At 53.2% G+C, this 11827-nt stretch overlaps 6 protein-coding genes across 6 annotated transcripts; 3 read left to right on the forward strand and 3 right to left on the reverse strand.

The window, feature by feature from the left end:
- Positions 1 to 7: 7 nt before the first annotated feature.
- On the reverse strand, positions 8 to 2599 carry CONPUDRAFT_136968 (uncharacterized protein). The gene is made up of 2 exons (XM_007769935.1): positions 1114 to 2599; positions 8 to 1061 (listed from the first exon to the last, which is right to left on the reverse strand). Exons 1-2 carry the CDS (start codon positions 2408 to 2410, stop codon positions 709 to 711), a joined length of 1650 nt encoding a protein of 549 aa, XP_007768125.1. The 5' UTR covers positions 2411 to 2599; the 3' UTR covers positions 8 to 708.
- A 1960-nt stretch (positions 2600 to 4559) lies between these two features.
- CONPUDRAFT_153350 (ATP synthase d subunit) lies at positions 4560 to 5296 on the forward strand (the record flags this gene model as incomplete). Its single annotated transcript, XM_007769936.1, has 5 exons — positions 4560 to 4589; positions 4645 to 4684; positions 4740 to 4966; positions 5020 to 5206; positions 5259 to 5296. 5 exons carry the CDS (start codon positions 4560 to 4562, stop codon positions 5294 to 5296), a joined length of 522 nt encoding a protein of 173 aa, XP_007768126.1.
- Positions 5297 to 5584: 288 nt separating this feature from the next.
- On the forward strand, positions 5585 to 7768 carry CONPUDRAFT_136970 (uncharacterized protein). Its single transcript, XM_007769937.1, has 9 exons — positions 5585 to 5802; positions 5862 to 6031; positions 6088 to 6221; positions 6281 to 6586; positions 6640 to 6734; positions 6796 to 6824; positions 6876 to 7029; positions 7083 to 7221; positions 7276 to 7768. The coding sequence occupies exons 1-9, from the start codon at positions 5670 to 5672 to the stop codon at positions 7481 to 7483; spliced, it is 1368 nt and encodes a 455-aa protein (XP_007768127.1). The 5' UTR covers positions 5585 to 5669; the 3' UTR covers positions 7484 to 7768.
- CONPUDRAFT_54574 (adenosine deaminase editase) lies at positions 7730 to 9228 on the reverse strand (the record flags this gene model as incomplete). The annotated part of the gene is made up of 6 exons (XM_007769212.1): positions 7730 to 7922; positions 7971 to 8045; positions 8103 to 8202; positions 8264 to 8386; positions 8437 to 8799; positions 8853 to 9228. 6 exons carry the CDS (start codon positions 9226 to 9228, stop codon positions 7730 to 7732), a joined length of 1230 nt encoding a protein of 409 aa, XP_007767402.1.
- Positions 9229 to 9799: 571 nt separating this feature from the next.
- CONPUDRAFT_153352 (uncharacterized protein) lies at positions 9800 to 10148 on the forward strand (the record flags this gene model as incomplete). The annotated part of the gene is made up of 3 exons (XM_007769938.1): positions 9800 to 9919; positions 9989 to 10059; positions 10115 to 10148. The coding sequence occupies 3 exons, from the start codon at positions 9800 to 9802 to the stop codon at positions 10146 to 10148; spliced, it is 225 nt and encodes a 74-aa protein (XP_007768128.1).
- Positions 10149 to 10487: 339 nt separating this feature from the next.
- CONPUDRAFT_103697 (uncharacterized protein) lies at positions 10488 to 11342 on the reverse strand. The gene is made up of 4 exons (XM_007769939.1): positions 11222 to 11342; positions 10889 to 11157; positions 10699 to 10812; positions 10488 to 10640 (listed from the first exon to the last, which is right to left on the reverse strand). Exons 2-4 carry the CDS (start codon positions 11120 to 11122, stop codon positions 10545 to 10547), a joined length of 444 nt encoding a protein of 147 aa, XP_007768129.1. The 5' UTR covers positions 11123 to 11157; positions 11222 to 11342; the 3' UTR covers positions 10488 to 10544.
- Between the last annotated feature and the right edge of the window lie 485 nt (positions 11343 to 11827).

Raw genomic sequence — 11827 nt, forward strand, 5'->3', positions numbered from 1 at the left:
AGCGAAAGGGCAAGGAACGTTTGCGTCTCCAAGGCGAGAGGCAAATGTCAATCACATTGGTCGCAAACTGTGGAAGGTTCCAAATCTATGCAATACAATTGAACCGTAGCGTACAGTCTACATTTTCTGATCAATAAATCAGTCGTGGCGGCTGCCTTGTATGAGACGCCACCGACGAAGCATATGTGTATGTGAGTAGGCACTGTGTAACATGTTTTGTATGTAACGTACATCACTATCGTACAAACGGCGTGCCAGCAGCTCGCCCGAGGATCCGCCGAGAAGATTAATCGATCCAACTCGCGTATACTCACATGTAAACGTAACAGAGGTCGTAGAACAGAGTCCGCATGGTGTGATCGCCTGGCCAGAAGTCAAGACAGGTCCGATTGAAACGTCGTACATACACCGTGATGCTGGTGTCATTGTATATGCGCCGTGTCGAAATGGTCATGAGAGGGCCATGGATGGGAGGTGAAGCTGGTGGGATGTCATGGATATAACGTGCAAATGCTAGCGTATGAAGATTGAAGCTGAAGGCGAAGGTGTGTCGGGTTACGCGAGGAGTGTACTCGGGCGTGTATGAGTACACTGATAGACAAATAATAATATAACGACCTATTAAACCAAATGATTACAACTATATCCCGTGACATCCCGAAGAAACAACACACACCAGCACGGCATCAAGCCCCTGCGTGGCGACCCCTAGTATCCGTAACCACCACTACTCCGGGAGGCCGCAGCAGCTGACGCGCCAGCTTTTGAGTTCAGATTCATGTTCATGCTGACGGGCTGTCGATATTTGTTTAGAGCTACGGCCACCCCAAAGCCATCGGCACTTACCCCAGTGGGAGCGGCCGAAGGAACCATCCCCGATCCGACTGTTGATCCTCCTGGACCGATCACAGCGCCGCCAACAAGAGCTGATAGCCGTGATATCTCTTCACGGGATGATACCAAAGCTGACGTTAAGCGCTCATTTTCGTTTTGAAGATATTCGACCTTTGCCTGTAACTGAGCCAGCCAGGCCTTCTTCCGCTGTCGGCACTTGAGAGCGGCTGATAATGCATGATGAACTACTTGATTCATATCGACGGCAAACGCCCTTACCTTGTCGGTTACGCTCCAAGAAGTTCTTCCGCTTCTCCTCTTCAGTCTCTGGCTTCTTCTGCTTCCGACCACCTTGAGGATTCTGCTGGTGTCGCTCTTGCTCGTCGTCATCGTCGAAATCCTCTTCCTCCTCTTCCTCTTCACCATCAAGTGAGTTCTTTCCCAGGCCGCCCGTGCTGGTGGTGCTTGTAGCGGTGTTAGCCCGTGCCCGCTTTGTAGGGGCGGGACCTTGATTTGCTGTCCGGGCGGTCGGAGCCGGTGGAGGAGGTGGGCTGTCAAGATCATAAGACTTGCGCTTCGCCCCCCGCTTGCCGTTGACGGCTGGTGTTGCACCATTAGCACGAGCTTGAGCCTCCTCCCGCTTAGTCAGCTCTTGGTGAGCTTGCGAAAGCAGGTAGAGACCGTTTGCTGCGGTTGCAGCAGCGTTCGAGGCATTGGCGAGGTACTGCGATTCCTGAGAGGTGGAGCTGTTATTGTTGGAGTTAATCGCATTGTCGCCGCCGGAGTTGCCGTTGGAGTTGCCGTTATTGTCCTCCTGCTTGGCGGTGTGAGACGTCGAGAGGCTAGAGGGAACATGAGGGGTGGAGTTGTTGTATTGCTGGCCGTTAGATCCATTGAGGACGCCAGTGATAGCGGAGAGGGTGTTGGGGGTGATGGTAGCATTTGAGCCCGAGTTCGCCGAGCTGTTGTTCATGAGGGCAAGGAAGGCGGCGGTGTTGGGGGAAGGGGGTGGGAAGGACACAGGGCCGCCAACAAGCGGCGTAAGGCCTGTACCTGGGGTAAGACCGGTGCGGGGAGTGAGGCCGCTTCGAGGAGTAAGGCCCGTGCGGAAGGAGGAAGGGTCGAATGGGAGATGCGAATTAGAATCTGAGCCCTGTTGGGGGCCAGCGAGCATGGCAGGGGACAGAGGCCCAGCCCTTAGCGAGTTTGCGAGGGAAGAGAACTGCCAGTTGTAGCCGTTCTCTGATGGGGAGGCGAGGGCGGCAAGAGGAGGGAGGACGGGGCGGGGCGATGCCGAGCGGGCATCGTTCTTGGAGGCAGCAGAACTTGGGCGGTCCTTATCTGAAGACTTGCCTACAGAGACGGGGGATGAAGTGTTTGTATCGCGATTGTTTGCGGCGGAAGTGTGTCGGACGTGCGAGGGACGACTGAAGGACTGCTCAAAAGGGTTGGGCTCGAGATCAAAATCGGAGCGAATCTTGCGGGGTTGAGACGACTGTTGCTGCTGGTGTTTGTCGCTGTGCGAGGAGGAAGCAGAGGCGGCAGCGTCGGCGTTTCTGGGAGGGGAGTTGGACATTGTACCTATATTGATGACGACACTGGGATGATGACGCGGGTCGAGTGGTGACGACAGAAATGGGAGGAGGGGGCGGGAAAGAAAGGGCGGTGCGGGTGACGGAGGTGGGACAGATGTTATCACTTGCCCTTACCTGCTTGGGCCTCCACTGCTTGGCTCGTGCGCGGTGGCCTGACTTACAACGCAGCCTATGCGGGTGGGAGTGACGAAAAAGAATGACGCCCTCTGACGTAGTCGTGTTATATTCTTCTCCTGTCGGAGTTCCAACGATTCATTTCCAATATATCTAGATCTCTTTCAGCCAACCACGTCATCTATTATCCCATCTTCCCACGCTCATACCTTCCAGACTCCCATCTCTTCTCAGACTCTCTTTCCCCGTTCCTGACTCTCCCCGGGCCTCCTTCACCAGCCCTTCCCTTCCCCTCCTCGCCGTTTGACAAACCAAACTCTCTCAAAGCCTACCCTGCAAGTGTATCACGCTCCTCTCGAGGACCTCCCCTGTCGTCCGTATCCATCGCCCATCCCGATCTTACCCCGTGACCGCTTCCGCCTACCTTACATGGACGGCGTCCCCAATCCGCTCCCCAAACTCACACATCCATACTACTAATCTAGCACATGAGTCCAGCCAGTGTCCAGCCTGCCCAGAACCCCAGGTCCACCTTCGGCTTCTCTCCGCTAGCTCCACAACACGCCGACACTCTTCCCGGGTACCGCGCTCATATGCCGTGTTTCAAAACCTCACTCAGTCTCTCCTAACTCATCATTCCTTTTCGTCCCTACCTATAAGATACTCCGCATTCGTCCTACCTTTCCTTCTGTCATTTCACCTCGCACAGGTGTAATAACCAGCGATCCATCAATCGATATCACACCCCGTTTATAAATGAACTTTGCGCCGTACATATTTTTCTGCTAGATCCTCTGACCCGGATGCAACGCACGTCACGGAACACGCTGGCGTGATTGCGCCTTGCCATTTCCCAGAACCAATCACCGAGCAAAGTCCTCCGTTGGCATAACATGAGATTTACTGACTGTTGTCCTATGAAACCTTGGATAGATAAGATGTTGTGCGCAGCTGATGCTTGCATCCCTGTCCACACGCGTAACCCGCATGGCGCAGCCCAAGCGAGCGGTTAGATCTTTGTGTTCCGATGCCGCGATGCCAGCAACATGCCAAACGTTTGGTATTCTCCGCAAATGAGGGCCGCGGGCTCAAAATGGTGCAAATAAACGGTGTTCTGCAATTCTTTGCGCCTTACCAAGTCATTTGCAATACCTTTTCCTCAGCAGTATCGAGGGTGAGGGTTACACTAGTCAGATCAATCGGCAGACGCCCTGCCGAGGCTCGAGGTACTTTACCAAGAGGATCTGCGTGCCGTACAAAGAAGTCTCGAGTTTCGCCCCTCTCATGCAATGAGTGAGAATAGAAATTCTAGACTCGCGGACTTCATGATGAACCAAGATCAACGTGAGTGACCAGACACCCAGCCATGACTCGAAATAGCCTCTGAGTAAGCCTAAAACTTTGTACGTTAGGCTCAAGCTTGGTTCTTCTTGAGAGCGCGCATGCGCATGTGACAGGAGACACCGTGCGGGCGTAAGGACGGCATGAATTTGAAAGAGCATTTGGACGTCTAAGCTGGAGTAAATCAGACTTTCTCTACACTTTCTCCGCGTTTTAGGTCCTCCCTCAGCGCCAACTTATCATCACATGAACAGTTGCTGGAGACTCGATGGATCAAAGCAAGCTTGATACATGAGATGGAGATGTTTAGTAGCAACAAGTACCCCGGTTTGCAGGTAAATCTCGTGATAATTACAAGAATGATCATGTGTCCCAGCATTCCTTCGCCCTACATGTGCATGAAAGCTGGCAGAAGAATTGCTTGTTGTTGGACAAGTCGAATTCACATCCAAGGCATCGCCAAACCAAGAGGCGGACGAAACGCAAACTATAAGCGCGCGAGAAAGTGACGCGGCTCGTTGAAAGTCGGAATTCCGTCCGGCAGTTGCCGGCTTTCCTCCGCTCGATTTCTGCGTTCAACGCCTGCCACTCTTTAGACACTTAGACCTATTATATGTGAGTCCTCATTGCTATGTTCATGCGTTCTAACTGACGCTTGGATGGCTGCCATAGCCAATGGCTTCGAAAACTGCTGCTGCCGCTGTGGTATGTGCCTCGCTCTTCTCTGCCTTGATTTTCTGACCTTGGGTTGACCGTGCAGGACTTCACGCGGATTTACACGACGCTCGGCTTGGGCAAGGGTGCGCTCATTTGAACGTTTCGAAAGCATGAGGATGGATTAGTGACGACATGCAGAGACCATTGCTTCCCTCCAGGCCTTCCGCAAGCGGCACAGCGAGGCCCAGCGCCTGCAGGCACAGTACGCCTCGCAGCCGACCACCGTTGACGTTGCACACTACCGCTCTGTGCTGAAGAACAAGGCAATCGTTGACGAGGCCGAGAAGCTGCTCAAGTCCTTCACGCCCGTCACATACGACGTCAATGCCCACGTTAAGGCCATTGAGACTTTCGAGACCAAGGCCGTACGTCTCAACCACAATTCTGCAAGTGACAATTGTACTAATAGTATATAAAGGTCGCCAAGGCCAAGGAGACCGCTGAGAAGATTGACGTTGAGCTGAAGGAGCTCCAGACCACGCTTGCCAACATCGAGGGGGCGCGTCCTTTCGAGGACCTCACCGTCGACGAGGTCGGCGCTGCGCACCCACGGATAACGGAGGCTGTCGAAAACATGATCAAGAAGGGCAAGTGGACAGTCCCAGGTAAGTTTATCGCCTCTACTGTGCAGAAAGCGGCGTTAACTCTGGGTGGCAGGCTACAAGGAGAAGTTCGGAGACCTCTCGCTCATGTAGTTAGCTCGATTCATACCGTTTTTACTAGAAATGAGCATAGCTTGATGCTTAGTGTCTCTTACTATCATGCTTCAAGTTCTGAGTATCTGCGTGTGCATGTGTGCTTCAAGGTGGTGATAACGCCCGGCGTGAAAAGGCGTGTTGAGCGTACCAACCCTTCGAGCGTGTTTTTGGGTTGTGCCTTACGTAAGCAATGGATGGATCGAGGTGTGCCGTGGAAGCCTGGAAGGGCTGGTACACGAAACCTACCGCGGTTGGACCACGGCGGCTACACGCTTTTGGCATTGCCTAGAGACCAACAACAACCCCACCCCGCAGCGGCCTCTCCTGCATCCAGCACCCATCCTAGCTCATTTTACGACTTCTTACGACAATGGCGTCGACACCGCCTTCTCCCTCTTCGAGGACAGATTCCCCTGCCAGTCAGTCTGGCTACTTCTCGGCCCCGTTTGAGCGGTTCGTTCGCGATGAAGTATCAGATTGGGCTGGCGCATTCACGCTGCTCGGTAAGTTGATCGGTCTGGCAGCGGAATTATGGTCTAAGCTAGTCAATGCGCACCCCCAGATACGATGGAGACGTACTTCGACTCCCGCATAGACCTCCTCCAGCGACAAATCCAGAAGCACAGCGATCGGCTCAAGCTGAAGGCGGAGGGGGCTATTAAGACTCGGTATCCTCAGAGCGATGTGCTCGCTGAGAACTTTGACCGCGAAATCAAGAGCTTCAAACTCAAGGCATGCATCATATCCTCCGCAAGGGAACCCAATCGCGTCCTGACGCGTTTTTACAGGTCTCAGCGCGGATGACGAAGCTCCTCACATCATGGCATTCAGCAAAGGTCGTTCGGACTCGCGAAAAGATCTCGTTCTTCTTCGGTGTGAACGTTCTGCTCTTATCCGCTCTGCTCTTTGGCCTTGCACCACAGTTAGTGTCTACTATGACTACATCTTGGCGTCTTTTGCTGACAGGCTTCTATTACGTAGGTGGATTCATATTTCGTATACTATCCAGGGTCTGTACCTCCTCCCGTTGCGCGCATACAAGTACAAGAAGCGAAGCTGGCATTATTTCCTGTTCGACTTGTGTTATTATGTGACCATCCTGAACTTCATCTACCTCTGGATTCTTCCCGGAAACACGGCGCTCTTCGTGGCATGTTACTGCCTCTCACACGGTTCGCTGGCAAGCGCGGTCATCACGTGGAGGAATTCGCTCGTGTTCCACGACTCGGATAAGGTCACCTCGTTGTTCATCCACATTTACGCGCCCTTTACCTTCACTGTGATTCGGTAAGCCAATTGTGCGGTTAAGAAAAGCTGGAGAATCGGCTAACACGAACTAGGCACTTCTATCCTGGCGCCGAGGAGCGCTTCCCGGCGATAGCGCAGTTGCCACATCTCAATCCATTCAAGGCTATGTTCCTGAGCGGCGCGATTTGTGCGTTCCTCGCTTGCTTGACTGGTATTGTCCACGGGCTGATCTTTGGTCTACCCCCTAGATGTCATATGGCAGCTACTGTATTGGAAGGTACCCTCACAATTTAGTCACAGGCGTAGCGGACCGCTAACTTAACTTTAGTTTGTGCTGGTGGACCGTCGCACCAAGATCGAGTCTGGGCAACGCACGACCTCGTTTTCCTTCCTCCTGAACGACAAACGCGGAGCCATTGGTCGGATGCTGAGCAAAATCCCTCCTCAATATCGCATACTTTCTTTTATGGGCGGCCAACTTGGTAAGATTTGATGGCGATCATTCAAGAAGTAGCTGACTGATTTCCCGATGAAGTGTATTCCATTTTGACTGAGCTTCCTGCGGTGTACCTCCTCTACGACAGCCCCTTTTGGAGCGGTGCCTTCCTCGTATCCATCTTTGCCGTTAGTGTCTGGAACGGTGGAGGGTTCTATATTGAAGTATTTGGCCGCAAGTACGTTATGAGAAGTTTTATGTCACGGGTACCAGCGTCTAACAACATGCTTAGGTTTGAACGCGAACTCGAAGCACTGCGCAAAGAACTTTCCGAAGTTAGCAGTCGCTCTGGGCGTTCTAGTCCCACCAATGGTTCTCTAAGTGACGGTGAAATCTTGATTGGCTCTCCAGTCATGGAAAACAAAGCCCAACTGCCCTCTGAATCTGATGAGCTGCTTCTCGAGTCAGTCACACAGCTCGCCGAGAAGAAGGATCAGTAGTTTGCCTCGCTGCTGTCCAGCTGATCGGTCTCTCAACACATTTCCGAGGGCTTGGCCTCTGGGCGCCTTTGCTTTCACACACCAGGTGATCTTGTGTTTTTCGTTTAGAAGTACTAGTGTTCCTACACACGGATCTGTAATGCTCCCCCAATGTCGTCTCTACACCCTCTCGCTATGCTATCTTAGGCTACCTATCGCTATTCGCTACACTCACGCTGTTTGGTTTCTTACTTGCTTGCCGATATTCTACCCTGTAATCGGACTTTCGTGCAATCGATTTCCGCCAGGTGATGGTGGACATGTCATGTTCGCAGTGAACCTCTCGCCCGCGGAGCCGCTGCGCAGCCAGCCTAAGAAGGGTTGTCCTGAGCCACGCAGGCACTCTTTTGCTAGCTGATATGCCGCGCTCGCGTCTTTGACCTCGCGGTAACAAGTATTCCTGATTTCGATCAGCTGTGAGTTCCGCGCAGCAGGCTGAGTTCCGTACCCATCGCTTGCTTCCCCCAACACCTTCACTAGATCGTTGTACAAGTGCAGAAAAGCCGCTTTGGATAGGATGGGTCTATCGATCGAAGGAATATTCACTAAAGAGTTACCGATCTGGTGGCTGCGGCCTTACCTGAAGCGTTCTTTGTATCGATCTTTTGGGGATACGCCCCGCTTCATGCCGTTGATCAATATTTCGGCCTTTGCTGTTGAATCGGCTATCCAGCAAAGTGCTAGCGGTAAGACGAGCATGAGCCCCAATATTGATTACGCGCAGAAAAGGGAAATGATCACATTCGTTACACGATGGTGCCGATTGACTGGGTCCGGTGATAGATGTCTTTGAGTGGATGAAACGGATCGGTGTGAACTCGATAACCGGGCGGTTGAGAGTGTAGGTATTTGGTAGATGCATATCTGTTTCGATGTTAGTTTGAGAATGCGGGGTTGCTTATGAGGTGCCTCACCTGACGAATTGTCGAGCCGCCTCCACAAAGCCCGTTCACAATCTTCAAGCACGGCATATTGATCATCATCGACCTCGCCTATGATGATCGCGGAGATATATATCGGCCGGAGAAAATGCGAGCCCAGTGCTCCCTGTATACCTAGGACATTCCAGCTTGCTATTTTATCGCTGCAGGACATGCATCGGGTTGGAGGTGAATCCGCGCGTCCGGGTTTACTCCGAAGTACACCATAGAGCGAGTAGTTGTTGCGGCCTCGGGAGGTAGCCCCGGGCTGAAGATCTGTGAAGACCTGGGAGTTCTTTAGCGCCGCCATTTGCTCGTCCTGCACCGAGGCTAAGAATTGCATCGACGCGTCACCGCCTGTGTATCATTTTCAAGACGCTATTTATTAACGACACGTCGGCGGTCCTTACAAGGAGGTGTGGAAATGTACATTTTCAGATGTACGCCTTCGGATAGATCATACTTTCCATCTGCTTGTTGTCGCAGCCAAGGAGACGGGCGACCACGCGCGACGCGGCCTATTTCTTCGAGAAGCCAACGTACGGCGCAGCGGCGAGCAAGAATCTCCGCGTGACTGTCGTGGAGAGCTTCTCCGTACAGAGGCAGCTTGTTTTCTGGGAGACATTTACAGCCGCAGCCCATCCCAATGACTTTGAACTCGCCAGTAGCAGAGACCAGCGAGAGCGAAGCTAGGATGGTGAATGTCTTCGGAGGGGGGTTCCATTTCTGAGCCAGGTACAGTTGATGTGTTGCGTTCACAATCGCTTCGGTCCGAGACGTGGACATCGTAGGAGCTGGATTTGTGCTGGATTGAAATGCGGGGTGCCCTCTTCAAGCTTCAAGTTGGTTAGGTCGCGGCGTTGGCTCGAAAGCGCGTCACAGGACGGACTGGCGCGAGTCGTCGATCCTTTTACAAACAAGAGCAAACAGGCCACAGCCTTTCTACAACGACGGTGGAGCGATGATGGCATGGCACATTATTCAGGAACTCAACACATGACGAGCAGGACTGCACAGGCACGGCTACATATCTGCATTAAGTACCTTGGCCTACGGTATATGCGCAGCTTAGCTTTAGCCCCACAGTATCACCTGCTAGTGGCGTTACTGACGCATGGGGGCGCCACTGACACCAGTGAGTAACTGGTGTTTCTGGACGTCAAGTGGGGCTTCCCGTTGCGGACGCTGACCTGACGGAATCACTTATAACGCTCTGTGCACTGGACAGAGTCTGCCGCCAACCGACACTTTTATTCGCATCCTTGCCGCTGCAAAACCGTCACAGTTTATCTGCTCACCACTACTACAACCATGAACCCTTTCCGCCGCCGCACAGATTACCGCGCCGATCGCGACTATGAATATAGCAGAGGCCACGGGAAGCACGCAAGTCCCTACGAGGGCAACCGTCGTTGGCATCATAGATTTGGCCGTCGAAACGGAGAAAGCCGCGAGGAGCATCGAGCTGCTGGATACAGTCAGTGCTCATCCTGACATCATTCATACCTCGCCGAGAGCTGACTTGTGAAACGATTAATTCACGTAGAAGCAGCATTGTCCAACCCTAACACAACGAGACGCGGCCGTGAGCACGCCAAACACGAGCTCCGGCACATGGTGAGTGAGATTTACCATGTATCATAGAACGTTCGTTGACGCTTCTCTTTCATAGGGCCGTGGCAGAGATGCGCACGTTCCGCTCCTGACGAAGATTAAACGCACCCTCGGCATACGTAGCACACCCCGTCGGCAACATAATACAGAGATTGGCAGGCGCCGTTACTAAACATGACACAACGTCATGCAATGACCCTTATTATGAACGTTTTGTACTTCTTCTGAGCCTTGTGGACTCTACCTTAATACCTGTATTGTATCTCCGATGCACATCGACGTAGTGGCAGGCATAGTATTCAGTGTATTTTACAGTAAATGAACTAATGTATAACATGCATGCAAGGAGGCGTGGACCAATACTCGTACAATGACCATATCGACAGTCTGTGGGGTTGTTACAATAATTTAGTGAATGCCCAGCATAAGGTAAACGAGGAAAGGCAGTTTTGGCCATCATCGACGACTGAACTGTTCGGAGAGCATCATCAGACCGTGGTCATCTTGAGGTACCAGGTACCCATGGTCATTTCCTCCATTGACTGCAGTTCGATGCGATCCCAGGGTATTGGAATGCGGTTGGCCTGAGCAGACGAAAGGATTAGAAAACCATAATATCCGTATGCTATAGTGGACGCATACCTGCAAATAATGCGCAACAGCACGTCCAACGCGGCGGGCCAAGCTCTGCAAGTCCACGTAGCCGTCATAGCCGTCCACAGGAATGTCATAGTTCAGCGGAGGATACCCCGGCCACTGAAACAAAAACCGACGATCGTCGTCGTTCAGATTTTCTTCTTTAGCTCGGCGGACCCAAGAATACGGGACTCACGTTGACTTTCATGTAGATCCGTCCGCGCCCGTCCACGTGGAGGTCGTGCAGAGTGTACGAGTCCCAGCCGGACAGGCGGACGTTCGCCTGAGCCTCGCCGAGCGTGATGCCGGACGTGAAGGCGCCCTTGCGCTTGAAGCGGACGACTGGGTGGCGCCGGAAGGAGTCCCCGATGTGGCTCAGGCCGGAGAAGGACACAGCCGAAGAGCGGCGGCGCGGGCCACCAAAAGACATGCGGCGTCCGCCGTCGTGGTAGCCGCCGTCGTAGCCTGCTCGTGGTCATATGAGATGCTAGGATTAATGAAGTTGAGTCGAGGGCGAGGGTAGGCTTACCGGCTCCGGGGAGACCGCCGCCGGGGAGACCGCCGGGGAGGTATCCTTGGCTGTGGGCTGCGACGGAGTTGGAGTATGGGCCGTAGCCCACGCCCTGAGCCTGAGGTGCGCCTATATAAGGCTTTCTTACTGTCAACTCGAGCTGTGTCGACGAAAAAAACAAATGCGTACATCGCTATGATAGGGATCGTGGGACATGGCTCTCCCGCCGTACGTGCTACCAGGTGGTGGCACGCCGCCATAGCTGCTCGCAAAGGACTGGCGACGAGACCTTGGATATGTGTCGGGTGCGTAGTAAGACATCGTGGTGGTGGTGGTGGTTCAGAACCAAGGCGGAAGGGATTGTATCTGTAGATGCCCTCCACCCTGCCCTTCATTTATAGGACCAAGGTGGCAAGGTGGTTAGTGACCGTGGAATGCGTGCGGTAATGGGGTGTCCGCGCTTCCTATTGATAGTTAGCCTCAAGGCTGCCGCGAGGCTGATCAGCCCACCGAAGAGCAGATGCGGGGCGAGATACAGCCTTCTTCTTGACCTACTGTATAGTGAGATGAGGCCGCAGAGTTCCGATACTTCACAATCCAGGCAATCTCCACACGGGGTAGCAC

The sequence above is a fragment of the Coniophora puteana genome (assembly GCF_000271625.1).
Source record: "Coniophora puteana RWD-64-598 SS2 unplaced genomic scaffold CONPUscaffold_5, whole genome shotgun sequence".
NCBI lineage: Eukaryota > Fungi > Basidiomycota > Agaricomycetes > Boletales > Coniophoraceae > Coniophora > Coniophora puteana.